Consider the following 27,151-nt stretch of genomic DNA (forward strand, 5'->3'; position numbering starts at 1 on the left):
TGGAAATCACAACAACAGGGCGGGAGGGAGGGAACAGACACCCCACACGGCAGAGGGAGAGGCTCCTGCAACGCTCGCTCGGAGACCGGAAGGAGCCAGAGGAAGCTGTGCTTTAGGCTGCACGCCGGAACGGTGAGGAAAATAAATGACAGAAAACGTAAAGGACAAAAAAAAGTGTGTGCAGTTTGTCACACAGTGTGTCTGCTAGCTAAAAGAACAGCTGCTGTATTTTAAGGGAGAGCAAAGAATGAGCGATAACTTCACTCAGATGGAGAAAGATGTAAGAAAGAGGTAGAAACGTCCTCCAAAGAGCTACTTTTACTTTCTTACTTTGAGTAGATTTCAGAGCCTGTACTTTTTTACTTTTACTTGAGTACAGAAGTTGAACCAGTACTTCAACTTTTACCAGAGTAGTTTTTAAGACATGTACTTGTACTTCTACTTAAGTACAGAATGTCAGTACTTTGGCCACCACTGCTGACGTCTCATCAGAAAAGGTCTCAGTGGAAGGGCGGCTGTCAAGAAGCCATTCTTAAGGAAGGGAAATGGGTAGAAAAGGCTGAGGTATGCCAAACATACAAGAACTTGAATGAAAATCAGTAGCAACAGGTCTTATGGAGTGATGAATCCAAATTTGAAAATGCATCAGTTTACATTTACACCGTGGGCCTCAAACGGTTCACTTTGAGCTTAAGCGAGTTGGACCAATGAAACTACACTTTTAATCCCTGAGATATCTTAATATAGGAAAAAGAAGTCCACCTTCATTAGGACATCTCAGTTTTGTTACATGATAAAGAGATGCTGCTGTATTAAATGAAGGAAATCTGCCAGCATGACTCTTTGGGCTCAAATTGTAAGAAATAAATGTGTAAAATTACAGAAAAAGTTCTGGCAGCTCATTGCTCAGACTCTCCTGTAATAATAAAACAGAATGTTTTGTTAATTGACAGAAAGTTTTTTTTTGGTTTTCTTTTCTTTTTAACCCGTAGAGTCCACTGTAAAATTTGAAATTTCTACAGTAATGTAAAACAAACGAACAAAAAAAAACAGGGATTATTTTCTATTTAATTGTTTATCTATTAGTTGATTACTTTGGTGTAGAATGAATAGCACTAGTGAAGGTCTTTACCATTGGGAAAAGCTATAAAACATATGAAAATATAGTTCACATTTTCCAAAGCCCTCAAGCGGGCCAGATTGGAGTCTTTTCCTGGCTGATTCTGGCCCTCAGACCTTATGTTTTTCCGTACCTGGTCAACAGCCATCTAAAAAACATGGTGGAAGCTCACAGTCACAGCATGGGATCATCGTGATAGAGAACAGAACAAAAGTCTGCCAACATCCAAAGAAGAGTCTTGAATGAAAATTATTCCAGCAGACTGCTGAAGACTACTAAAAACAACTGCAAGAAACAATTCAAGCTGTGTGGAAGAATAAAGTCAACCAAGACACTGAAGCTTCTCAGAATTGCACAAACTATGTTTCTGCCTTATATTACTGTATTTCCATGTATGATTGTGCACATTCCAATAAACAGCTGCACCGATTTCCCATTCTCCTAGCAAAATATATAGAAATGAGGGGTAGCTCAAGACAAGAGTCAGTTACCTCTCCTCGGACTCTCATGGTTAAAAAGGATCCCGTTGACGGCAAACATGTTGTAGGCCTCTCGGAAGTTCACCACAATCCAGTAGGCATAAAGTTTAGCAGCTCCTGAGGGTAGAAGCAGGCGGAAAATATGGGGAGAACAGAGATTATTAGTAACAATTTTACATTTATGGAAGGAAAATCACTTTAGAAAAATACAAAACAAAAGCTTTGAAACTCTTATTGCCTCCAAATCCATAGTTGTTAATCTCTGCAGACTTTTCTGCACTTTTATTACTATTCCAACAACAAGTCAGCAAATAAAATAAAAACTGCTTGTAAAAATGCTCTTTCTTACAGCACGAGGGTCTAAACAGAAAGGGAAACACTGATCCCCTTCTCTCCAGATACAAGACTAGCAAAAAAAGAAAAGATGTAAGCTACATATCATGAAACAACATGCACAGATCATATTTTGACATCAAGAGCTTGAAGTACGGACTCCTGCTGATTGACCAAAAGCAGGCTTGTACATAAAGTTCTCCCCATCCTTCTCCTCCTCCTCCCTTCTCCTATGATGAGGAGAAAAACCAAAGCAAATGAAGGGAGAAGCCTGTTGATTATGCCATAGGTCAGGATGCATAAATGGAGGTGAAGAGAGGTCACCATGGCGATCACCGCCTCCCCTTTCTCGAGTGTAATTAATGGAGGTGCAGCCCTTCTTGAGATGGTATGCGCCTCCCATGCAGCTTCAGATTGAGTGCTGACAGATGGGGAAAGTGTCAGTGAGGAGAGCATTTAGACAACATAGAATATGAAACCTGATCGCTCACACACACACACACACACACACACACACACACACACACACACACACGTGTGTATGGCCTGTGTGTATGTGTGTGCGTGTGTGCACGCATTGAAGGTGAGTGTTGAGTGCTGTGGATATAAAGGTGTCTTTGTTAAAATGAGAGTTACTCCAAGTCAGACGTTTGGCCTTGGGGTGTGTGGAGAGCTCAAACGTAGTCTAAGAACTGAAGCCCCCCTCTATTCATTCACTCACTCTCACTCTCACTCTCACACACACACACACACACACACACACACACACACAACACACACACACACACACACACACACACACACACACACACACACACCTAAATAAAGAGAGTACAGGAAAAAGTGTTAAAGAGGCATCAAGCAACCTCTCTTTGTATGCCCTTACACGGCCAAATACAAGTTTCTGACAAATGGTGAGCGCTAGAGAAGTAAGGGAACCCTTGTGTGTGTTTCCGTGTGGATCTTATAAGTGTGTATTACCGTAAGGTGAGCGAGGGTAAAAGGGAGTGGTTTCCTTCTGAGGGATCTCCTGGACTTTGCCATACAACTCACTAGTGGAGGCCTGGTAGAATTTGACGATATTGGTGAGACCGCATGTCTTTATGGCATCCAGCAGGCGCAGCGTGCCTACACCGTCCACATTAGCGGTGTACTCCGCCAAGTCAAAGGAGATCTTGAAAAGAGGGAGAAGGAGGAAAAGATGAGACATTACCATGGCAACTTAATGGAAAACTGCTTCTAACAAAAACTGTAGAGGATATCGGGGGGGGGGGGGGGGCATTTTTTTACTAACTAAAATGAGCTCAGATTTCTAAACTAGAACTAGTCAAGTCATTTTTTGACCTGGAAAAAACAAAAAAAAATTGTGTATACAAACGTCCACATCATCATATGATGGTTCAACCTCCATGTCCCCTGATACCCATGTAGTGCTGTACTCTATCTCCCAGAATTCCTGTTTCCAATGTGAAAGGCCAAAAGAGGGGGGAACTTAACGAACACTTGGGGGGAAATTAAATTTAAATTAGAAATGGATGTGCGCATGCACGTTTCTGCGTATGTGTGTGAGACACACTGTGTGCTTGGACTGTGTGCAAGCCAGGTTGGCCTCAGGCTCCAAATCAAGCGTGACGGTTAAAAGCTGTGCTGGTTAGTGGTCACCACACCTGGAGTGAGTGGCATGAGCCAGGGAGGAAACGCTTTGGCCCTTTAGTGCTTTCACACCGGTGCAGCGCACAGCCAGATAAAGACCCCTTATTTAAAAATGGGACCTGGGAACACTGGGCCTCTGTTCCACTCGTAGGACATACACACTTACATATAGGCGCGCGCACGCACACACACACACACACACGCACGCACGCACACACACACACACACACACACACACACACACACACACAGAGCAGGTTTGATCAGGTGCAATTACACTCCACAACTCAGTGTAATTACCTGTGACGCTCCACTCATGCTTTGACTTTGCATTCTGGCATTTTCAGTTAGATTTACATCATTTACAAGTAAAAGTGAGAAGACATGTACACACACACACACACACACACACACACACACACACACACACACACACACACACACACACACACACACAGTATTATATAATGTCATTTTCAGCCATGGACAAGCACAACAAGTGGACAGAATAATAAAAATTCCCCAACAAATGAATCCCCAAAATAGCACAAACTGAAGCTTCGAAGTATCCAGTTGAGAATGCTGACAATAAAAGCTGAACTTTATGAGCAGAACAAATGTAAGCCACTGTATAATATCCACTACGCTCAGAGGGAAGTTTCATTAAATACTGCAGTTCTTTTGCAGCCAACCACAACTTGACTTTTATCAGTCTACAAATATAATAGAGTATTGTGCTAAAGTTTTTAATGCTCCAGTGATTCACAAAGTGAATGACAAAGCAGTCAATGAACGTCCAAAGAAACATTTTGAAAGACCTTCAGAAAGCCTGGAGAAATATTGCTCATGGCCACTTTGAGAAATTACAAGAAAGCCTGGCTCCTTGGAAGCAACACACAAAAAATGAGGGGTGGCTCAAGAATTTTGCACAGTACTGTAGAAGAACACACGCAGGCAAGGACATTATAAGAGAGATATAGCTATCAAAAAAAATCAAATCTATATGAGATTCACACATCAGCAAGGTGGTGGTAAAAGCATAACTTCCTGGGGGTAAAAGGCTTTTTAAAACCTTATTTTGAGACAAAGTCTGGAAATATTTTAAGCAGTTTATGCATACAATTTTAATGTCCCAATGACCACTAAAGTTAATTTGGAAAACGCCTCCAAATAATAAGATGGCTGCTGAGTGGTGAGACTTGGTGCTAAAAGCAAATACTCGACATAAAGTATAAAAAATTATCACTACTCCAAAGTAGCTAGTGTAATCTTTTGGGATTTGCGTTAAAAAAAATTTTTTGCTGTTGTGAAGGTGGGTTGCAAAGTGGCTTACAGTTGTGAAGCAACTGTATGTGGGCTAAAGCAGCTTCATTAGCATATTCTATATGTGATAACCAATGGGATGTTTAGGAAGGGCATTAGCTGAGCCATCAGCTGATGCGGGCTGGCACCAAGATCAGCTGATCTGCCAGGATTGTGGCTGAGCTCGACTTTGTGGCCGGCCTGAGTACTACACTATATTTTTTAAGTATATACATGTGTTATCAAAATTAAGCACTAAAAGCTGGGTTTGAATATCTAGTCCTCTTGGGATTATTTGTAGTCTTTTTGTGCTAAAAAAAAAAAAAAAAAAAAGGTTCCCGGCATCAATCAAACTGCATTCATTCTGTAAAGTATTGCTTTGTGATTACAATTAAAGATTTTGATTGAAGGCTGCACTCATTTCATGACCAACATTCATGAAGGGAAGTTTTCAATATAACTAAATAGACAACAAAAGCAAACATGTCTGGTTGTTTTTGGGTTTTTTAACGTTTATTTTACCAGGATGCAAAACCTTTGAGATTAAGCATCTTTTGCAAGAGTGTCCCAGGCTGACGTAACCAAACATGTTTTTCAGAGGCATGAAAAACAACAGCTCCTGTGGAAAAACCTACGCGAGCACAGGGAAACCGTACAATCTCCAGTCAGATGGGATCAACCCAGGTTTAAACCCAGAACTTGCTGTGAGGCAACAGTGGCAACCACTGAGCCACTGTAGGTTGCTCACGCTGGGAGTGGTGCAGCCAGAGTCTGAGCATGTTAGCTCTTGATGAATTCTAATTCTGAAACAGACAATGCCTGTGTTCATGTTCAGTGAAGGTGAAGGGTGATCTGATTATATTTATTAAGCTAATGCCACAAATGACAAGTTTGCGTCAGGAAGCTTTGCAATCTGTACATATTCTGTCCTTAGACTCAATTTGGATCTGAAAAGATCCCAGAAGAGCTGCTTTAGTGCAGGGGGGAAAAAATGGAACAAACTTCATGAAGAGCTTTAGAGGAGAGTTTCCTTGTCCAATAGTGCACAACTGTGTATAGAATAAAGCACGTAGTAAATCTGGACAGTCATAACGACAAGCTAGATAAATAGACTGCAAAAATGCATCAAGAGGATATCAACTTTCAGCTGGCTTACCCTCCACCATGGATACCTGGAAATCTGACTACACAAACACACAAAAAGTAAAACTTAAGCACAACAAAGGGAATACAAATACAGAAGGAGAAATGAGGATAACAAGCACTCCAGAGAGAAGTACCTGCTCCCACTACTTTGACCTCGTAAACCATGTTTTATGCTGCTACATCCCTCACTGAGACCTGCTTTCTGTGTGTGAGCCTATCCCTCTTATTTTTCTTCCCCTGATCAGCTCTGTGACACACACACACACACACACACACACACACACAAAAATCTGGTATCGAAACCAGCTGAGAGGGGCAGGGTCCAGGATGCCTTGACAGCTTAAATCAAACAAATTGCCTTAATGCCTCCATTCTCTGTCATTATGTAAGGCAGAGCCTGAGTGCTGACGCTTTAAAGGCCAGACGTTTGTGCACATCGCTGCGTGTGTGTGTGTGTGATTTTGTGTGTGTTCCGTGAATGGGGATTGGGGGGGGTGGGGTTGCTCCTGGGCCCCTCAGTCGACCTGGCAGATATTGTTCTTTTCTGGGAAGGGAGCCAGGATCTGTCAGCATTGGGGGTCCATAGCCAAGCAAATATCCCGTTTAAAAAGGTTCTAAATGTACAGGATATATTTGCAGTATTTGGCGGTTTCATTTCTTTCCTGCTCCACACAAGGGTTGTTGAAATGCATGCTTGAGACCCGGGAATGTGACTCCAAAATGAGAAGGTGTGTGTGTGCACTCACTTTATATATATATATGTGTATATATATACTGTGATTAGGTTCCCTGCTCCACTGGCTGAAAAACACCCCCAAATCATTACTGTAGGTTCCCACCACGTTTGACAGTGGGGATGGTGTTTTTAGGGTTGAAGGCTTCTCCTTTTTTATGCCAAATTAAGGATACATCACTGTGGCCAAACAATTCAATTTCTGGTTTACGTCCGTGGAATCCAGCGGTGTGCAGTGTCCGTTGGACTGTTTGTCTTAAAACATTGCCACAGGAGAGCCCAGATTCACCAGGATGGCCTTGGTGGTGATCCTTGGATTCTCTCTCTCTTACTATCTTCCTGGCCAGCACAGATGTCATTTTTAGCTTCCGACCAAGTCCTCTGAGATTTTCCACAGTGCAGAACAGCTTGTATTTTTGAATAATACTTTGCACTGTAGCCACTGGAACTTGAAAACATTTAGATATGGCCTTATAGCCTTTTCCTGACTTGTGAACAGCCACAATGCGCAGCCGCAGGTCCTTAGTGAGCTCCTTTGTCTCAGCCATGACTGTCCACAAACCAGCTACAGAGAGCTGATTAAAACAGATGCTCCCAATGAATCACGGTAGTTAGGATGCTTTAGATCAGCTTGGACTATGTGAAACGGTATAGGACTTTGGATTTTCCCATAGACTGTGACAGTTTGCAAAGAGTATGAATCATTTTGGACATGCCACTTTTTCTTCAAATGTAAATAAAAGCTGAGAAATATTTTTCCCACAATGATGCCTGTTGTACTTTGTCTTATTATCTTCTGGGAGATGCCTGTGTCATTTTCTGTCAACAAAAAAAATTGCTGGTTGAATAACAATAAATTTAAGTCAGACTTTGCAAGGGGTATAAATAATTTTGGGCTTCACTGTATACACACACACACACACACACACACATACATATATATATTATTTTATATATTTAAATCTTAATATATTGATTGAAAGTCAGAATATATTGAATAAAAACTGATGCCACAGAGGCTCTTGCGCCATCTAGTGTTTTCACTGTGTAAAGTATATAATGACGCTAAAAGAGGTGGCACTAGAAGCAAATCCTACAGAATCTGATAGCAGAAATTCTAAGTAATGAGGAGCTAATTAACACCCTGGTAAATGCATCTACCAGCCAAACTAATACTAGCAGCAGCAGCGTTCTGTATCGTACTACTGTTTCATTGTGGAAGACCAAATGCAGCGACTCTCTTGGGTCAGACAGCTCCTGTGTATCAGGTTAACGTTACGCGAACATGCCTTCTCGGGTGCCCCTACGAAACTTACCCTGCCTGCAGTCTTTGTCCTCTCAGTCGAAAGGACCCAAGAAATAAGAACAGAACTGCACTGCAGTTACTCGTGGCAAAAGCTACAATTCTTGAACTAAGATAAGTAAACAAAATTAACAAAGAAAGACAGCATGTGCTAGACTGACAGCTTGTGATTGTGGAGACTAAACTCCACACAGCAGTTAATTTGTTTCATTGGCTATTTTAAGTCCTGTAAGCTTCATACAGTAATATTTCTTAAAAGTGAAGCACATCATTCAACTGTTACAGTACATTGTTTTTAGAGGGGCACTGTGTGTGTGTGTGTGTGTGGCGGCCTCTCTACATACATACACATGACACTCATGGCGATGAGTGGAAAACATTCGCACACACTGACACTCTGATACTGCAAACATCTAAATAAAGAAAATCACTGAAATGCCCTGAAGGTGCAGAAGACAGCGAGAAGGAGAGGCAGGTATGAAACTGAAGAAAAAAGGAAAGTGTGTGTATGTGTGTGTGTGTGTGTGTGTGTGTGTGTGTGTGTGTGTGTGTGTGTGTGTGTGTGTGTGTGTGTGTGTGTGTGTGTGTATCCACAGGCATAAACATGGGTGGGGGTTTGTGGAGAGAAACCACAGTCAATTACATCTTTACTCATCACATTACAGGCCAGCTGAAATTAGAGCAGTCGTGTGTTAACAGGGCAAAGACAAACAGGCTGCATTCCCTCCAGGAGAGAAAGGTTTAGATCAGACCTGGCAACCCATGCACCAACAGACAGATCAATTACCGTGCTTTCAACTACACTCATCAGGTTTATGAAGCCACTGCTGTATAAAGACATCCTTTTGCATGCAAAAGCATCCTCAGTGTTTGTAATAGTACACTGCTCGAAAAAAAATTAAAGGAACCTTTTTTAATCAGAGTTTAGCATCAAGTCAGTTAAACTTCTGGGATATTTATTTGGTCAGTTAAGTATCACAGGGGGGTGTTAATCAGTTTCAGCTGCTTTGGTGTTAATGAAATTAACAACCAGTGCATTAGAGGGACAACAATGAGAGAATTGCCAAAACAGGAATGGTTTTACAGCTGGAGGCCACTGACATTTTTTCCCTCCTCATCTTTTCTGGGTTTTTTTTACTAGTTTTGCATTTGGCTAGGATCAGTGTCACTGCTGGTAATATGAGGTGATACCTGGACCCTACAGAGGTTGCACAGGCAGTCCCACATATTGATGTGCCATCCTGGAGGTTTGCTGTGTCTCCCAGCACAGTTACAAGAGCATGGAGGAGATTCCAGGAGACAAGCAGTTACTCTAGGAGAGCTGGACAAAGCCAAAGAAGGTCATTAACCCATCAGCAGGACCAGTATCTGCTCCTCTGTGCAAGGAGGAACAGGATGAGCACTGCCAGAGCTACAAAATGACCTCCAGCAGGTCACTGGTGTGAAAGTCTCTGAGCAAACAATCAGAAACAGACTTGCAGCAATGAAATTTCAGCAAAATGAACCAGCCCAGCACATCATGTTTTTCACTTTGATTTTTGGGGTGTCTTTGAATTCAACCCTTGTAGGCTGATAATTGTCATTTCCATCAAACACTGTGGCATCCCTTCATTCCTAACACATTATCCAATCCAGATCAGTATAGATATCAGGCATGATTTTATTTGTTTTCCATTGAGATCTGATGAGATTTCAAAGTGTTCCTTTAATTTTTTTGAGCAATGTATATTTTTTTGTTTGCGTCACTAATCACAGGGTTCTATGGATAAAAAGCAAAAATGTTTCCATTTTAATTTTTAGGTATTGACTTATATTTTTTGAATGACAAAAACATTCAGTGTTTAAAGATCAGTTTCTAAGACAGACTCTTTACCTGGGTGGGTAACCCTGGTATATTAATACCTGCCAAAGTATATCTGATGACTCATTTTAACATTTTTTCCCTCCATCCACAATCATTTTGCTAAACAATCCCCTCGCTCTTATATTGAAGGTTCAGCCATCCTTGGTCCCCACTACTTTTTCCACCCTTTTTTTAGCTGGAATACAGGACAAGTTGTTCGATATGATTCAGCTGCTTCTCCACAGAGGAGTTCATCCTGTGGTCGGACATACTCCATGTCCACTGTTTTAGACTGCAGCTGAAGGTACTGAAGAACCTGCAACTGGTGGAAAACTGATTCATGTGCTGCTGCACTGAGCTCACTGAGGCTGCATAATGAGAATGAGGACTGACTTTGCCCATTGCACTCCAAGACAGCAGAGTTGGAATTCCTCCACAGGATGAGAGGCTCTCTGGAGAAGCGTGAGTACATCTCTCACAAAGTGCTTGGTAGAAAAAATGTTTCACAAACGCAGATGCAGGAAAAAAAAAAAAAAAAATCACAATAAAATGTACAGTTGTCATTCAGAGATCACTGAAGTATTGTTGTTGCAGCACAACATGATTTTAAATTACTGTATAGTTTTCCACTGTTTCATAGTCTTGCGTTGGTAGCCTACGCTACTGTTGCTGTATACAATCCCACGCCAACAACCCACTCCCCAAACAGAGCTCCAACTCATCATCAAGTGTCGCTGTGTTGTAATAAAACTTGAGAGGAACCTCTCCACCTCCACTTTTTGTGTAGCTCGAAACTGTCTGCGTGTAAACGCACACACCTGCTAGAAAAACAAATGTGCTCTTTTTTTCCTTGCTCTGTGCCAATTTGCCTTTCCCTAAAATGTAGACACAATGGAGGTGAAAAATGCTGGGAGAGTAAGAGACGTACAACGTGAGAGGGCGTGAGACACAGGCATGGATGTATGGCATTGCATCATCAGGCTGGAACGTGTTGACTCTTTGCTCGACTGTTTTCTCTCAGGGAAATTATCACAACAATCGCCCTCTCCTGCCGATGCAGGTAAAACTACCTGATATGGGAACCACCAAAAGTAAAGCTGAAAACATAAGCATGCCAGCAATCATCAAACACAGAAGACACTATAGACAAACACACCCATTCACATCATGCCAAGAATTCCCTTGTAACCAAATTCTTTGTGATCAACAGGTGACATTTGCAGGCATAATATTTAATATGGAGACACAGACAAGCAGAAGGCTTTAATTGCAGTGCACCTGAAGGAAATACAAATACTGAGTTTAGTAAAAGAGCCTCGGTTCAGCATGAGCTCCTAAAAAAAACATAGTTTACATGCTTCAAATGCTTTACCTGAGTTTTTTTTATAGCAAGGTTAATGGGGGATATTAGTTTAAAGCAAGGCAATAAAACATTTAAAAAACGGAGGTAATTTAATACAATGGCCTGCAAAACCTGCACCAACATCCAATTGTACATTTACATTTAGCAGTATTTAAATATTTCTCAATACAAAAGCTCAAATTTTGCTTTCCATACCCACATATATATAAGGTGCTGCATAACAGAAATTAATCTGCAAACATTCACTATTTTACTCTACAAGCTGCAGTGAATCCTGAAAACCTGTGACACAAACCATAAACAGAGATCTTCAGAGTAAAAGTTGCAACTTCCTGCCGCAACCAACAGATTTCAAAAGGTGCAACTTTTACTTTTGTAGTTTCACTACCACTTGGGCCAGTAGTTTATGGAGTTTGCAGCCAAGCCGCCATGCAAACAACAACAGGCAACTGTGGCAACCTGCCAGCGACCAAAGCAATCATTTTCAATGAAGCACCATATACCCCTTTGCAACCATTAGCTCACCAGTCGTGGAATGCAACCTTTTCCCTGCTGACCAGCGGTTTCCAGAGGGTCCCTGACTTTTCTCTAGGCCTGTGTGAATGGGTTTTACCAATCAATTTCACAGCAACTGCCTGCAATCATTTGCAACCGGTTGGGGAATTCACATTTTTCCGAGTCTGTGCCTAATGTGCAGGTAAAGTCTCTGAAGTCCCAAAATAGTCACAAGCTTGGCTCTGCATAACAGCTGCTCTAATTCTAGGTAGTAAAAACCAAAGTGCATAACTTTCATTCATTGTTGAAGAAAGGTTGAAAGTGGCATGAGCTTCCTGATATATCATTTACTGTAACGATGGAAAGAAACTTGCTGGTGAAACTTGTTTTATGTTTCTTGACAACTTCCTTGTGAAGAATGAATTGCACCAGCATGCTCTCAAAATAGATTTTATACCTCATTTACTCAGATCTTTCTTTTATAGAACATGAGGCGTAGCACTGAAGCATTGATCTACTCAAAGAGTACTTAAAAGATATAAAAATAAATGTAAGTACTTTAAAAAGAAAGGCAAGCCCTTATTAATTTTTCAAATCAGGTATCCGTACATGGCACAACACGCATCCACCCACTAATCCCCCCTCCCCCCCCCCCCCACACACACACACACACTGATGTTCACTCATCATTATGATCATATCTCAATCTCAGCATTTTTCTGCCTAATTACAGGCGTCTTCTATTCAGTTGGTGCAAGTGTTGCTGCAGCTATGGCAATGAACAAATACAAGTACACAGATCAGGTGGATCTGAAAGAGACCGATGGAGCTGTGGGAGGGTGGCTAGAGCACGTGTGGACAGATGCGTGCAGTGACAGCGTGCGTCAGGGCAGGTAGACTCAGAGTTGACGATTGACTGTCAAACTCAGGATTTATGCAGTTGAGTCTGGAAAGTCCCTGTCTGCCTCCTGGCACTCCTATCTGCCTCTCTCACTCCTCTTTTTCTCTTTGCATCATTTTTCTCTTTAAGCGATTGGTGTGAACAGGTGGTGGCCAGTTTCTCCAGCATTCCTGCCTTCTTCTGTCTCTCAGGGCACTAAAATGCAGGAAATCTGAAGGGTTATCAACACCAGTGCAATCAGTTTATGGTTTCATTAGGAAAGTTTTCACACTACAGGTACGACTGCCAGATAAGAATCGTGACAAAAAAAACTTCTCTGCAAGTTACATAACTACTGATGTACCACTAACAAGAATGTATCAAATGGTGTTTTACAATGCTGCAGAGAGATGCAATTTAAAAAAAAAAAAAAAAAAAAAAAAAAAATTATATTATATATATATATATATATATATATATATATATATATATATGATACTTTGCTTTTTAGGTTTTTTTAATAAAAAGAAGAAAACAAAGTGAAGCAGGGAAAAAAATCTATGTTGCAAAGGGATCCATTCATCATCATCATCATCATCATATCATCATAAAATCTGTTGCGTATAATGAGCATTTTAATTAGAAAATAATTTACCAGCTGATTCAATCATGCAACCAACTTAAAAAATTTCCAAAGCACAACTTGAAGTGGTCCAGATATCCTAAATATTGTTATTATTGGGCTCTAGAGTAGCTTTGCGTGACTTTCAATGCAAAACGATCCTTATTTAGCTCATACTGGGCCTTGCAACTCTTCAGTTCGTCTAGTTTGAGCACTACACCAATCTACATTTTTGGCCACTGTCCAATCATGCAGCTTTACACAAGATTCTTGGTTCTCTTGTTTGCTCCCACATTCAGTTAGGGTTAAATACCTGGAGTTGGCCTTTGATGGCTTTGCTGTCAACAGCAGGGATGGTAACTGCTGGAATAGAGCCAGGAAGTCCCAGTTCCAATTTGTCTTTCTGTGAAATGGTGACAAGAGGTAATTTGATGCCAGAGTTGCTGGCATCGAATTAGATGCTATCATAATATCAGTATTCAGAGAGGTGAATATTTGCATATCCCATTCCTTTAGGACTGGATAAGAGTATGTGTACATGCACTCGTGAAAAGAAGAAGTGCTTTGCTCTACCTTTTCTTGAATATCCTGATCTGCCCTGCAGACATTTACCACCAATCAGTCACTCTTCCCTCGCAAACACAAGCATGTGCGTAAACATGGCAACAGGTCTTACTGCGGTCATGCCTGCAGGGTTTTGTGGAGCAATCATGAAACACTACAGCAAGAACACACAGGTCAAAACCATTTTGTCATAAGTGACAAATTTTTGCCAATGCTTTCACTAGACGATTTTGGGGGTGTAACACCATATCTACACTACTACCAGCTACAGAAAATGAACCCACATGACTGTGGAGGAAAAAAATAACTAATGCAGTCAAGGGTCATCACCTGTCAAACAATAAACACCAAGTTATCGCACTGACATTAGGCTTGAAAAGTCCCCGGCCAAAATGAGCAAAAACACTAAATCAATCATTTTGTGATACACAGGCAGGAAACTGAAGGTAACAGAGAAATAGTTTCATGATTCAAAACCATATACCAGCTCTTTCCGTGCCATATCACTGTTTTGCTAAACTAAGATACAAAGATGTATTTGCCCTTCTATAAAAGCAGAGGTTTTAGAAATTTGCCGGTGAGTAGCATTCAGGTGAATGCTAACACAATGCCACAATCCACCCCGGAGTGGCAAATTTGCCCTAAGGTCAGACTGTGTAATGATCGGAGCAATAAAAATGAATAAATAAATTTTAAGAAGGAGCTCCGTGTCAGACTCTACAGACCTCATCATTTTAAATGTTAAAGTTGATGACAGTAAAATTATAAAACGACTGAATGAATATGGGTTGTTTGGAAGGGTTGCCAGGAGGAAGGCTCTTCACTCAAAAAAGAACATGGCAGCATGGTTTAAGTTTGCAAAGTTGAAAACCTGAATGAGACATTTGGAATAATGTCCTTTGGACACACAAGACAAAGTGGAGATATCCGGCAATAATTCACAGCGCCACATGATGAAGATGTTTAGTGAAAACCAAACACAGAATATCAGCACAAACACATCATACCAGCTGTCAAGTACGGTGGTGGAGGGGTGATGATTTGGGCTTGCCCGTAGCCATAGGACCTGCGCACCTTGCAGCCATTGAGCTGACCATGAATTCCTCTGTGTACAAAAGTATTCTAGTCTCAAATGTGAGGCCGTCTGTTTGACAGCTAAAGCTTGATCAAAATCGGGTCATGCAACAACAATCCCAAGTCAAAGACCAGACCTCAACCCAACTGAAATGCTGTAGTGGGACCTTAAGATAGCTGTGCACAAGCGAAAGCCCACAAACCTCAATGAACTGAACCAATGGTGTGAAGATGAGTGGGCCTAAATTCCTGCACGATCTGAGTGACTGATAAAGTAATACAGAAAATGATTACTTCAAGTTATTCCTGCTAAAGGAAGTTTTACAAGCTACTAAATTATGGGGTGTGTAAACTCTTTCATTCTGGCTGTACCTACATGTTTCAATCAAATAACACTAAAGCAGGGCTGTTCTAACCAACTGTGACAACTAAATGAGTGTTTTTGTGGTCCAAAAGCAGAGCTTTTGTACTGACTGTCACAGGCACAGGGAGAACGTGGAAACTCCACACAGAAAGGCGATAGCCATAGGAGGAGGTTCAAACACAAAGCCTTGCCTTATTTTTTAAAAAATTACAAATAAGCTTATCTTCTACTAATTGCACCAACACTCACTTAGCTTATAACTAAACTATAATACTTTTTCTAAATTGTTTGGACCCTTTTATTAGTATAGTGCCTTCTGATGTTTTACTATGGCACCATGCAGCATACTGATTCACTGTGCACACCTATGTGGTTTTTTCCTATTCCTATTTTCAAATTTACCCATGCACACATCCACATCTTTTATTCCTGGTTTTGTTTGTTTGTTTCAGACCAGATGCATTACTACTAACTGCCTCTGCTCCAAATGTAATTACATGTAATTATAAAACTGAATTTTGTAACTTTACATTTTATTTTACTGTGGTACCATAAATCAGTGGCTGAGTTGAGGAGTTGGGTTTTGCACATTGTGTTCAGACAAAACCTTGTAATTTAAATTGTATTGTATTTAAGAAGTCAAAATTAAGGTCCAGTAATCACTTATTTTCTTTAGAGAGTTGAGAGTTATGATTTTACTTGTGTATCTATTCTAGATTAACTTGCGACAGCCTTCTAAGATCTTCCATGACTGGAGATAAATGACTGATCAGAAACGCTCAAAAGCAGTCAAACCATTACACATGTACTTTTGTTATATAGCTACTTGTGTTGCACTTATTCCTTATGCCAAGCAAGACAGCTGAAACCCACTGAATCACAACAATATCCTTAATAACAGATAACACCTCTCTTCCTTCCCTCTCTCTGTGTTACTCCTCACACTTTTAATCAGCTGACCAGGAGCAGATAACTTCAAAGTGAGCGCTCAGTAGAGAGGTGATGAAGGACCTCCCATATCCGAGACCCCCTGTCAGGACCAAACTGATCCTCTTTGCACCTCCATCATTTCCCACTCCTGTAACCCCCCCCCCCCCCCCCAATCAACCCTACCCTCCACTGATCAAGCTGCTGCTGTGGCTGCTCCATTTGGCTGTAATCAGCACCCAGCATCCTCTCTGATTAGAGAAGGTGGGGGTGGTGGGGAGTAAGATTTGACAAATTGGCACATTCTTTTGCAACTACTCTCCTTTCTCCCTCTTCTCCATTCATCTCACTCCTCCTTTACTCCTCTCATAGACCCCACTTAAACATGGCAGCAACCCCACCCGCTCTGCAGCACTCACATAATGAATGCTATCCTTGTGAACAGAGGGAGACACGTATACACATACGCACTTACTTCTACCCTGGTGTTGCTTGCATGATGCTTAAACAGAAGTGAAGTTTAGAGGGGGTAGCACCCGCACCCCCACTCCACCCCCCACCCCCACCCACCCCCACCCCCCTGCAGGTGCTACAACTCTGGGTTACACACACACACACACACACACACACAATTTCAAATGCATTCGCCACCATAACAAAACATTCCCATAAATACACTCCACAGCTGGCCACAATAGCGCATGCCAACACACTCTGGCTGCCCGCGGTAGCTGTCACAGAGCCATGTGACCAAAATGGAGTCCAGATTCAGATTCAACATAATGACTGATTTAACCCCCCCCATTCTGTTTCTCTGCGCTCCCGCCCCACCTCAAACCCCAGTAGGTCCATCCTGCCCCTCCCCCGGACAGAAGCAGCACAACAGCTGTGCGCGCGTGTGTGTGAGTGTGTGTGTGTGTGTGTGTGTGTGTGTGTGTGTGTGTGTGTGTGTGTGTGTGTGTGTGTGTCACAGAGACAGGAGAACAAGCAGGACCCAGGTTATGGCCCAGGCATTACGTGGTGCCTACTGGTTATAAATACCTTCTCGTCTGTCTTGCAGACTCACTCAAAGTGTCACTTCAGAGGTTTTTATGAGCTGTGTGCTGTCCTGCTGCAAGAATCTCAGGTTATTTTATTGGCACTTGAGCTGAGCACTAATGCATGACGGAGGGGATTAATCAGAGGGAGGCTGGAAACAATTAGCATGTTTACAGACACCTGGGTTACAAGTAACTGAGTTATTACAGACTTCTTTAAACACAGTTTCTCCTGAAGGAAGTCAGTTCTGTGGCCATGTACTGTTAATCAGTAATCAGGTCTATTAATTTTCATAAAAGTAGCCTTAACTCAAGGTCTAACTTCACTCTCTTTACTGGAGCCTGGAACTACATCACACTTTCTTCTATTTGGATAATTGTCCAGGCAACATTTAAATGTGTGTACATGTAACTGATTCAGACTTCAACAACTAAACAAGGTTACTGTTTAATAAGAAACAAGTTTGCTATTATAAAAAACTCTGACTGCGAGAGGATGTTTACTTTAATCATATCAGAATTGTGAAAAGTTTGATTGATGCAGCCGTCCTTGATGTTGGTGTTGATTTGTTTCTAAAGCAGATCAGTAAGTAATAAAACCCACTTCCTCATTTCTCTAACACGACAGGGCGTTTTCATCTGAAAAGCAATCTGGTCTTGGCAACAGTGGCATGTGTGGGAATTTCAAAAAAAGATTTAAAAAAAAAAAAAAGTAAAAATGGAGGAGACTCCTACAGGGATAAAAACGCCGTTTTTGATTTCCAATCAATCTTATTTCTTCCATCAAGATGACGCCTTCCATGCGTGTAAACACAGATAGCGATGGGGATCTTGTGACATCACTGAAACCCGCAGGGCCTCTGTTGTGCGGGCACACTGCTAAACCAAAGAAGAACAGAGCGAGGGATGGTTGAGTGAAACTTCGCCACAGTCACAACGGTGCATGTTTGTAACCGTGTGTATTTCTATGGTGATGTCAGGCCTCTAAGCATCAGGACACTCCTCAAACATGGTGTGATGCAGGAGTGGCCTGCCTTTCCCAACCCCGTCACACCAACAGCTTTCTTCTGGAACGTATTAAAGACATTAGCACTTTCTTATCTCTACGCCTTCCTCCGTGTCTTTCATCATCTCCCCCCTGTTTCCATCTCTTTCCTCCCACATAAGGCCTGCTCGTTTCAGTTCTTCAACCCTGTACCTGCGCATTCTTCAAACACTCTGAAAAGTGCTACAAAGAAAGGAAACCGTACAGAAGTAGACACAAAAGAAGGGAAAAATCACACTACACAGCCACATTGTTAGTAGAGTCTGATGTTAAACTATTATACTTGTATTAAGAAAGATCTGGCTCAGATTCAAGTATATAAATCAGTACACACACTCATATTTTTATATGAGCGCAAGCCAAGTCCACTCTGTTCCGTTTGAACACAGTTCAGTTAAGGGAAGAAAAGATAATCAATCAAAACCCTGACACTGAGTTCACACACACACACACACACACACACACACACACACACACACACACACGCGCACACGCACATGCACACACAGAGGTATGGTGAATTATAACCACAAGTTACACCAAACAAGACGGTGTTTATGTTGTTTGTGGAATGTGCGATAGACTTATGGATATTACAGGAATGCTTGAACAAAAACACAAACCACGTATGAACACACACATACACACACAGCTGATTATGCACATTTATACCGGTTATCAATCTTGAGATGATGGCACTTGAGTCTGTCCTTATTGGGAAGAGGTCTCATGCTGTTCTTAATGGGAGTACATGTTGCAGAGCCTGAGCCTTGATAGGAATTTAATCTCTGCCATCTATCTCTATTAAAATGGCTCCAAATATCCGATGAGTTTGACACTGGCCTGACAGAAGTACAATGCTGTTGACTCCAAACATTACAATGAATGGACAATTTTGAGGTAATGACCATGACCAATGAGGTCAGTGTGCACCAAGTTGTGGCCACCCAGTTGGATAACTAAATCTTGGCAGATTTTCTTGAAATGCCTCCATCATTGCATTTAGCTTCTTCTTCACTGCAATTAAAGAGCCCGATATACAACTGAAGAAGAAAAAAATAAAAAGGAACAGGGTGGAAATTTGTTTGTTTTATTTTAAGGTTTACCCATCAACTTGATAAGGTCCCACTACTTGGAGAGGCCTAAAAAAAGTCTCAGTAGAGCCTTTAGGGGTATGGTGGGCTTATGGTCACTGCATTTTTCACGTTGCAGGCCAACAGTGACATCACCACAACCCCGCCCACTGCGTATACTGACGCTTGATGCATGCTGGGGTATCCTCCAGTATCCTCCAGTAAGTATGACACTGGTGAGTAAAAACAGGTCGTTACTGTCTACTAACGATGTTTGCCTTAAGGACATACTGCGTTTCTTTATCTGAAGAGATGCTAAAGAGGGTGGGATATGAACCTGTGTAAAATCTGACCTTCAGATTTGGACGACCACGCCTGCTGCAACGTGTCTTCGCCCAATCTCCTTGATATCGAGTTGGTGTTCCAAAACAAATGTGTCTATATTTTATACTATTCATCCACACAACAGTAAACCTGGTCTTGCCATAAAGTGGGCTGGAGTCACAGTTTAGTTACAGTCCATTTACTATTTATTAAGAAGAGTCTTTGTAACATGTTACCAATAGTGCCAAAATGTTAAGAAACATGGTCTAATGCAATGCAGTAGATTTAGTGGTTTAAGCAGGGGCTGTGGTGTGTTTTAATTATTTCTATTTTTTCTAATTCTTTGGATTTGAATGTAATTTATTTTATGTGTCTGACGCTCATCTGTGACTAACTTTTTTTTTCCCAAAGCCACTCACCCCAATATTACACATGTACCAAGAATACAACTGTTTCCATCTGTGTGGCTTTCAGTGTTTAGACCTGTATGTGTCACCTGACCTTGAAGACGTCATCACATCGTCAGAAAAAATTCATGATTCACACTTTTACAGACCCACGTGGACACAAACATGTAGACAAACCCAAACTCACGTATACACACAAAGTGAAAGGTTAGCAGAAGACAATTGCCTGGGTTCAAGTCCAGCCCAGCTCCATCCCGCCTCTCTCACCAGGGTGGGAACATCGGAGCAGGGGTCAGCATGCCGGGTCGGATCATTGCGGAGTGGCCTGTCTTTGAAGGAGGCCTGTGGCAGGGAAGGGATTTCGGGAAGGGGAAGTGCTCTGCTGGAAGTTTTAGATATCAATGGAAAGGCTTATTCTGCTACACAGGGCAGCAGAATGGCTTTCCTTTTTCTTTCCGTCGTGGTGGGATAAGAATTGGAAGATAATGTCAAAGAAACATGTGACAGGAATATTTCCAGGAAAGAAAAGCTAAACAACGCAATCTGATCCCTGAAGGGGAAGAAGCTTGTGGAACACGTTGTTTGAAACCAAGTTACTGAAAAGTTTGTACTGATTTAAAACTTTAGTAAAGTGGGTTGTATGACTAAAATAGTTGTTGTGCGGATGTGAAAAGAAGACTGTGACTGATGAACAAATCGCGATCAGCCCACAGGAGGACATGTAGGAACAAAGTCTCCTGACCCGAACTATCCCACGATCCACCAGCAACCTGGCTAAACCACAAGCACAACCTCTGGCCACCCAGATGTTTGCTCGAGAAAATAATCATATTCACACAAAGTCCAGCTCCAGGGAGGAGTTTCAGACTTACAAGTTAAGGCTGAAGTGTAATCTCTTAAAAGGTTCAGATATAATAAGTAAATATGAATTATTTATTGATTTTAGTAGCTGATGTTAATATTGTTATCACGCCAGCAGAAGAAGTGTTGAAACACAGTTGAATACTTTTATTTTAATAGTGAAAATCAGCATTGGCTATTGGTTTTAAACATTGCTATTTAGCCAGAATCCACAATCATGCATCCCTACAAACTAATCACAGTCACTCCAATTAATTATGCGCTCTCCATAATAAGTTAGATTATATCTGAAGAAAGAGTTCATCTAGACACAGCAGACTCCGATTTTTAACAATTTTCTTTCTAAAAGCATTCATTTTCAGCATCTACAATAATTCTTGCAACTATACTTTTATGAAATGCATTCATTTTTTTCATTTAAAATTTATTATTAATTTATTTCAATTTATTAGATCTGAGGGGTAAAGTCTACATATGTGCACAGAAGTAGAAGATGAAATCTAAACATGCTGTTTGTTTTTACTTTATATAATAATTTTATTTATTTTTAGCACTGATTAGAAAAGCGTGTTTCAGTACCAGTTAAAAATTTGGACACTTTTTTTTTAAAAAAATGAACTACTTTTGTCAGTCATCACTGGGGAGACTGCACACAGTTCTCACTTGAGGGTTGTCATAAATGTAGGAAAATGACCTAAAAAAATATATATATATATATTTTTTATGGATTAAAAAAAGAAACAAAAAAAAAAAAAAAAAAAAAAACAGAAATACACCAAACACATTTAAAAATAAATAAAATAAAAATCCTGAAGTGATGTGTGTTTTGAAATCATCTCAATGTGCAAAAAAAAAAAAAAAAACAGACATCAGTCTGAAACTGATGTCATCAGAATTATTGAATCAGTAGCTCCTGTCAAAAAGTTTTAATGCAGTTGCTGTGTTGTTTTTTTGTTTGTTTTTTGAGCAGAGAGAAGGCAGTAACAATCTGATGGAAGCTTAAGTTACAGAAACTTCAGAAACTTAGTGTTGCAGTAATTCTAATCTTCCTCCAGGTAGTTGGATCAGTTAGTTCCAGCGCGGGTTAATTTAGTTCAAAACTCTTCAGTTTAATTATGATTCTGACTTCATTTCTGTCCAAGAAGCCAGACTGAAGTGTCTGCATATTCTCAGATATTTAAAGAACACATCACTGTCATACCTCAGAGAGTCATCCCAAGGAAAGCACATGAATGAACAAACTAATTTCGTCAGTGACTCTACATGTCAACTGTTTGAACACACTGTGAACGAATGCATTGATCTGTATTCTAACGACTGCAGATAGTTTCTACATGCTTGCAGGAACCTGCACGCATGTAGAAACTGTAAAAACCATCAACTTCAATCAGACTATGATTAGCCGAGAAGAGCGGCTGCCAGGGCTGAATTGGCAGAGCACCAGGAGTGTCATTGTGGTATGTTGCTGTTTGCTTACAAGTGTAACCGCACTAGGAGATTGTCACAGACACAATAGGACCTCTCATTTCTCCATGTGTGCGTCTGTTGATACTTGCTGTCGGATTGAGAGATGATCCGTGACAGCTATGTGACGGGCACGTCTCAGCAGAATTTCTCAGTTAAGGTGGCAATTGCTTTCCTCAACTGAGGAATGAGCACAAATAATTTGGCCTAAAATATGAGCTGGGAGCTATCAGCCTTTTTTGTTGTGACTGAGTTTTATCGCTGGTGTCTGCCAACTCTGAGGAGGGTTGCTGCCCCTTGGTTGGTTTCCAAAATGCAATGACAAAAACCCTTTGATAACTAATGAAAACACACCAGCTCAGCTTATGCCCTGTTTTCGCTCTATCTCAAACAGACAGGAAGCCAACTCTGGGTTCTGAATATGTGAATATGCAGATGAAGTGTAAGGTATCACTGCAGAGGAAGAGATTTCATATGCAAGGCTTTGAATGGGTCTCTGTGAGCCCAACTCAGTATCCGCTCCCACGCGGTAAATGGGTAAGGCAACCCGGGATGGACAGGTTGTGGTCAGCCGTACCAGGAAAGCGGACGTCTGAGAGCTGGGAACTTTGTTGCTTTGGCTGCTGTAGCAGAGGAACGGAGTAAAGGCGAGGACAGAGAACTCGTAAAAACATAAAGAAAGTAGACACCAGACATCAGTGTGGACTTTGTGTCTGAATAAACCGGTAGTTTGAGGGTTGTGAACCAAATCATGCTGGGACTAGTTATTTATGTGTATTTATTACAGCCTGGGCCGCAGCTCGATGTGCAATTCTTAAGTGTAAGGAAAGAACCACTTTATAAAACAAATATGGTGGTTCCACACTGTAGCGACATATCGTGTAAATATGCAAGTAAAAAAAAAACAACAACAAAAACCAGCATCTTAATTTGTGCAGATTTTGATTTGCGTAGTTCTTCACTGAAATAAAATGCAGCTTCCATTATGAGCTCACTGTGTCTGGCTCCAACATGGCTAATGCTGCAGCCAGGATAAAAGGTTAAGGTTAAAGGATGACTATCTGTAACTAGGTTTAATGATTGATCGTTCGATTTTGCATTAATTGCAAGCTTTAATAAAAGGAGTATCATTTTGGATCTGTACTGGACAACACATTTACACAGTGTGAATCTGCACACAACATAAAACTGTTCCCAGAAAGCCCCGCCTCTGTTAACAGCTTTGAAAAACACGATAAAAGTCCCCAAATTGCTTTCCAAACCGAACCGCTGTTTTTTTTTTTTTTTTTTTTAACTGTGCTGGTTCTTCCACATACTGCCTACATAACTTCATAATCATCAAAAATTTTCCAACTGTCTGTAAGTAGAGAGCAATGATAGAATCAGTCACAGTGCTGATACCTGTTGAGAATAAAAAGACTTTAACTCTAAGTGCTTTTTGAATTAAAACAACTACAGTAACAACCCCAATGTGATCCGTAAATCTGCAAAAATAAGGAACAGTAGCATTGAGACTTTACATGTGGTTATGATGGATCATATTTTCTTACTTAACCCACAAGTCAAAGTCAATAAATGAGAAGAGAACCAAGTCTTACCATAAAACAGGGCCGCAACACTATAGTTACCCGTAAGTAACTGTGTGTGTGTGTGTGTGTGTGTGTGTGTGTGTGTGTGTGTGTGTGTGTGTGTGTGTGTGTGTGTGTGTAGGTGCTGACTGACACTCTGGTAATGCTTCCATTTCTCTTAAACCCGAGCGGGGTCTACACACCCTGAATGAAGACATGTCACTGAACAGCAAAGAGAGAGAGAAACATCTGGCACTGAGACGTTGCCTCGCTCGCTCTCTGAGAGCTCCGCTGGCAGAACGATACAAGTTAAGACACAATCCAGAGAAACAAAAGACGGCTGAGCAGACGCCAAAACTATTCAAGACCAGCAGGCAGCTGTGAAGGCTGGAGGTTCATGCTGTACCTCAAATATTTTACATACAGTAGGCAATGCTTTTATTTTTATTTTTCCTTTATTAATATTTTGTTAAGACATTAAATACTGCTATATTATTTTCATACTTTTTTAAAATTGGTGACATTTTTGAATCATTGTGGAAGCCAAAACGCGATGTTGAAATGATCAAATTTAATACGGTTTTTAAAATTAAAAAGGTTTTTAAGCTGCAAAATAAAAAGAACTTCGACCCTCTGTGGCATTTCAAAGTTGTGCAAAAGTGGACACTATATTACTTCCATTTCTTACTGAATTCATAGAAGCTAAACTATTGTTGGGAGTGTGAACAACAAAAGTGCGCCAACACAGCTAACGCTGTTCTTTTAAAAATTCATTTAGAGTCTCATTTTTAAACAGCACTTTAAAAACTGCTGTTTGCTTATCGAAGCAAAAAAAAAAAAGAAGAAAGAAGTTCCAACAAGGGACATGATGGAGTTACTGCACTGAAAATAATTAAGCATAATTAAGCGTATGTATGTTATTTATTAGAATGTTTTATTTAAGTTAGAAAAACACATTTTTTTTACCTTAATTTTTACATTGGTAAATATAATAAATATGCAGCAGAGTAAATCACACAACAAAAAAGTTAATCATCGTGTCATAACTTAGAGGAAAACTTACAGTACGAGCCAAATACGCCATTAAATGTCTTGATTTAAAGTTTCAGAGTATTTTGAAGGCAAAAGCTTCTCACGTTTGGATGACATTTAACAGCTGAGGAAATGAAACCATTTCATATCTGACAATTTACAAAAGTTTTTTGAACAATTATTTCACGACTTGGATTGACCTTTGAAAACAAAGTTTCTTAACATACAATCTAAAAGTGGACAAAGCGTGTGAGAGCGCCTCATGTCCAACAGCAAGTCTGAACTCGGTTCAGTTTTTGAGCATCAACTGAACCATGTAGTTTTCATTTTCATAGAAGTCAGATTCTCAACAGTGTTGTCTCATCATACCTTTTGTGTCTTTATCATGTAAGCAAAAAGAGTAGGTTTGCAATTCACAAATAAAGTAAGAGCAAAATTATGGCCAAACCCAACAACACTGAAAAATGTGCCATACTTGCACGGTTCGATCGGAGTGACGGCTTAGTTATATCCAGTCATAAACCTGAAAGGGAGCCAACAGAGAAGACAGGAAAAAAAAAACCATGTACTGTATATTTACAAATAACTTTCATGCTATATTCAGCAATATTTCACAATATCATCATGATGTCGGGCTTAAAAAACAACCTGCTTAGAAAATCTTTTGGTTTAGCAGAGAAGCCACTTCACCAGATTCAGCTCAACAGCAAGCATGAATTTTTTTTTTACTTGCAATAAAGTATTTTTTCTCATTCTCTCTGATTGCAAAACGAAGACACAAAAGTAACTCTTTACACAGAATAATGCACCATCTGAGCTGCAGTATGCAAAATTTTCAAGTGAGCTGTAATGTATCGCCCACTTTTGCTTAGACACGAACACACTAGAGAGCAAAGTAACTGCTAACCAGTAAACACACGTTTATGAGTGTTAGGAGAGTTACATGCTTGAAATGATTTCAGTATATTCCCACCACAGTGACTCGCCACGACGTGGATCCAGCACAGACACCTGTGCACGATAACGGTGGAGGCTGAGGCAAGGACGAGCATGTTTTTATTCAAGTTCCACAGTTTACAGCCTCGCTGCCTCAGACACGACAGTTTAATTTGACTATAATAAGATCAGGACGACAGATCGGTTTCACTGCACCGGGCAGGGCGCTTGACTTTTATTACAACAGGCATCACTTGGAGACTATTATTGTAAACGTTTAGCTGTGGTGGTGGCCTGCGCCGGCCACACATGTATAAACACTGTAAGCTTAGATTACTGAGCCAGCTCCGTGCCAGAGCAGATATTACCATTCCAGTGGCATGTGGATATAGGCAAGATTTAGCATGGGAAGATCAAAATCCCAGGTGTGCGTGTAATGGCTGTCAGCATCAAAATGACTGGCCGGTCAGAGGAAACTATGAATACTGCCCTTACCAGTGTTTGTGTATCTATGGCTTTTCTCTCTTTTTCCCCCCATCATTATGTTCATAATTGAGGGAATTATCGCATGGAGGAACTGACCCTCCAGCTTCGCCGCTCTGAGACTGATACACCCCAACACACCGAGTGTGACGAGGTCACCTACAGCACACAGAGTGTGAGCAAATCCTGGATATGATGGAGAGACACACAATCATACAGGTAGTGCACACTCACACTCGCGCATGCACGCACATACAAAAAATGTATAAAAAAAACAAAAAAAAAACCCCCACTCTTCCCTGTGTAATTTCTTGCTTAACTCTCAGTAATTGTTTTGCGTGTGTGTGTGTGTGTGTGTGTGTGTGTGTGTGTGTGTGTGTAAGAGACTGTGCAAAGTAAAGAAAACAGCAGAGTGTTTTCTTTGGAGTTTGCCCACACTGCACACAGACAGAGGAAAGCAAAGATTATCTCCTGACTAATCGCGTTCACTTCTCTGTTAGATGGTACTTATCGCCCACTCGCAACCCCTCCTCATCATCTTCATCATCGCCATCACACATGCATGCCATGTCACATGCATATCTCAGGGTCACTTAGAGCAGTTTAGGCATGTCTGCGTCACCCTGCCCGTTAAGAGGGCACTTTTCAAAGCGATTTATGCACCTCAGAAGGCGCCTGCCACGGTTTTGTCCTAAAGAAAACAGCCTTGAGATATTTTTG

The 27,151-nt window shown here is 40.9% G+C and overlaps 1 protein-coding gene across 1 annotated transcript in view; it reads right to left on the reverse strand.

Annotated features, from left to right (window-relative positions):
- gmds (GDP-mannose 4,6-dehydratase) overlaps positions 1 to 27,151 on the reverse strand; it is a 180,672-nt gene that overhangs the window by 119,811 nt on the left and 33,710 nt on the right. Inside the window, exons 5-6 of the mRNA XM_030727636.1 lie at positions 2,914 to 3,106; positions 1,612 to 1,716 (exon numbers count right to left, since the gene is read on the reverse strand). Coding sequence (XP_030583496.1) covers positions 1,612 to 1,716; positions 2,914 to 3,106 — 298 coding nt within the window. The remainder of the gene's footprint in view (positions 1 to 1,611; positions 1,717 to 2,913; positions 3,107 to 27,151) is intronic.

This window comes from Archocentrus centrarchus, chromosome 4, assembly GCF_007364275.1.
Source record: "Archocentrus centrarchus isolate MPI-CPG fArcCen1 chromosome 4, fArcCen1, whole genome shotgun sequence".
Classification (NCBI taxonomy): Eukaryota; Metazoa; Chordata; class Actinopteri; order Cichliformes; family Cichlidae; genus Archocentrus; species Archocentrus centrarchus.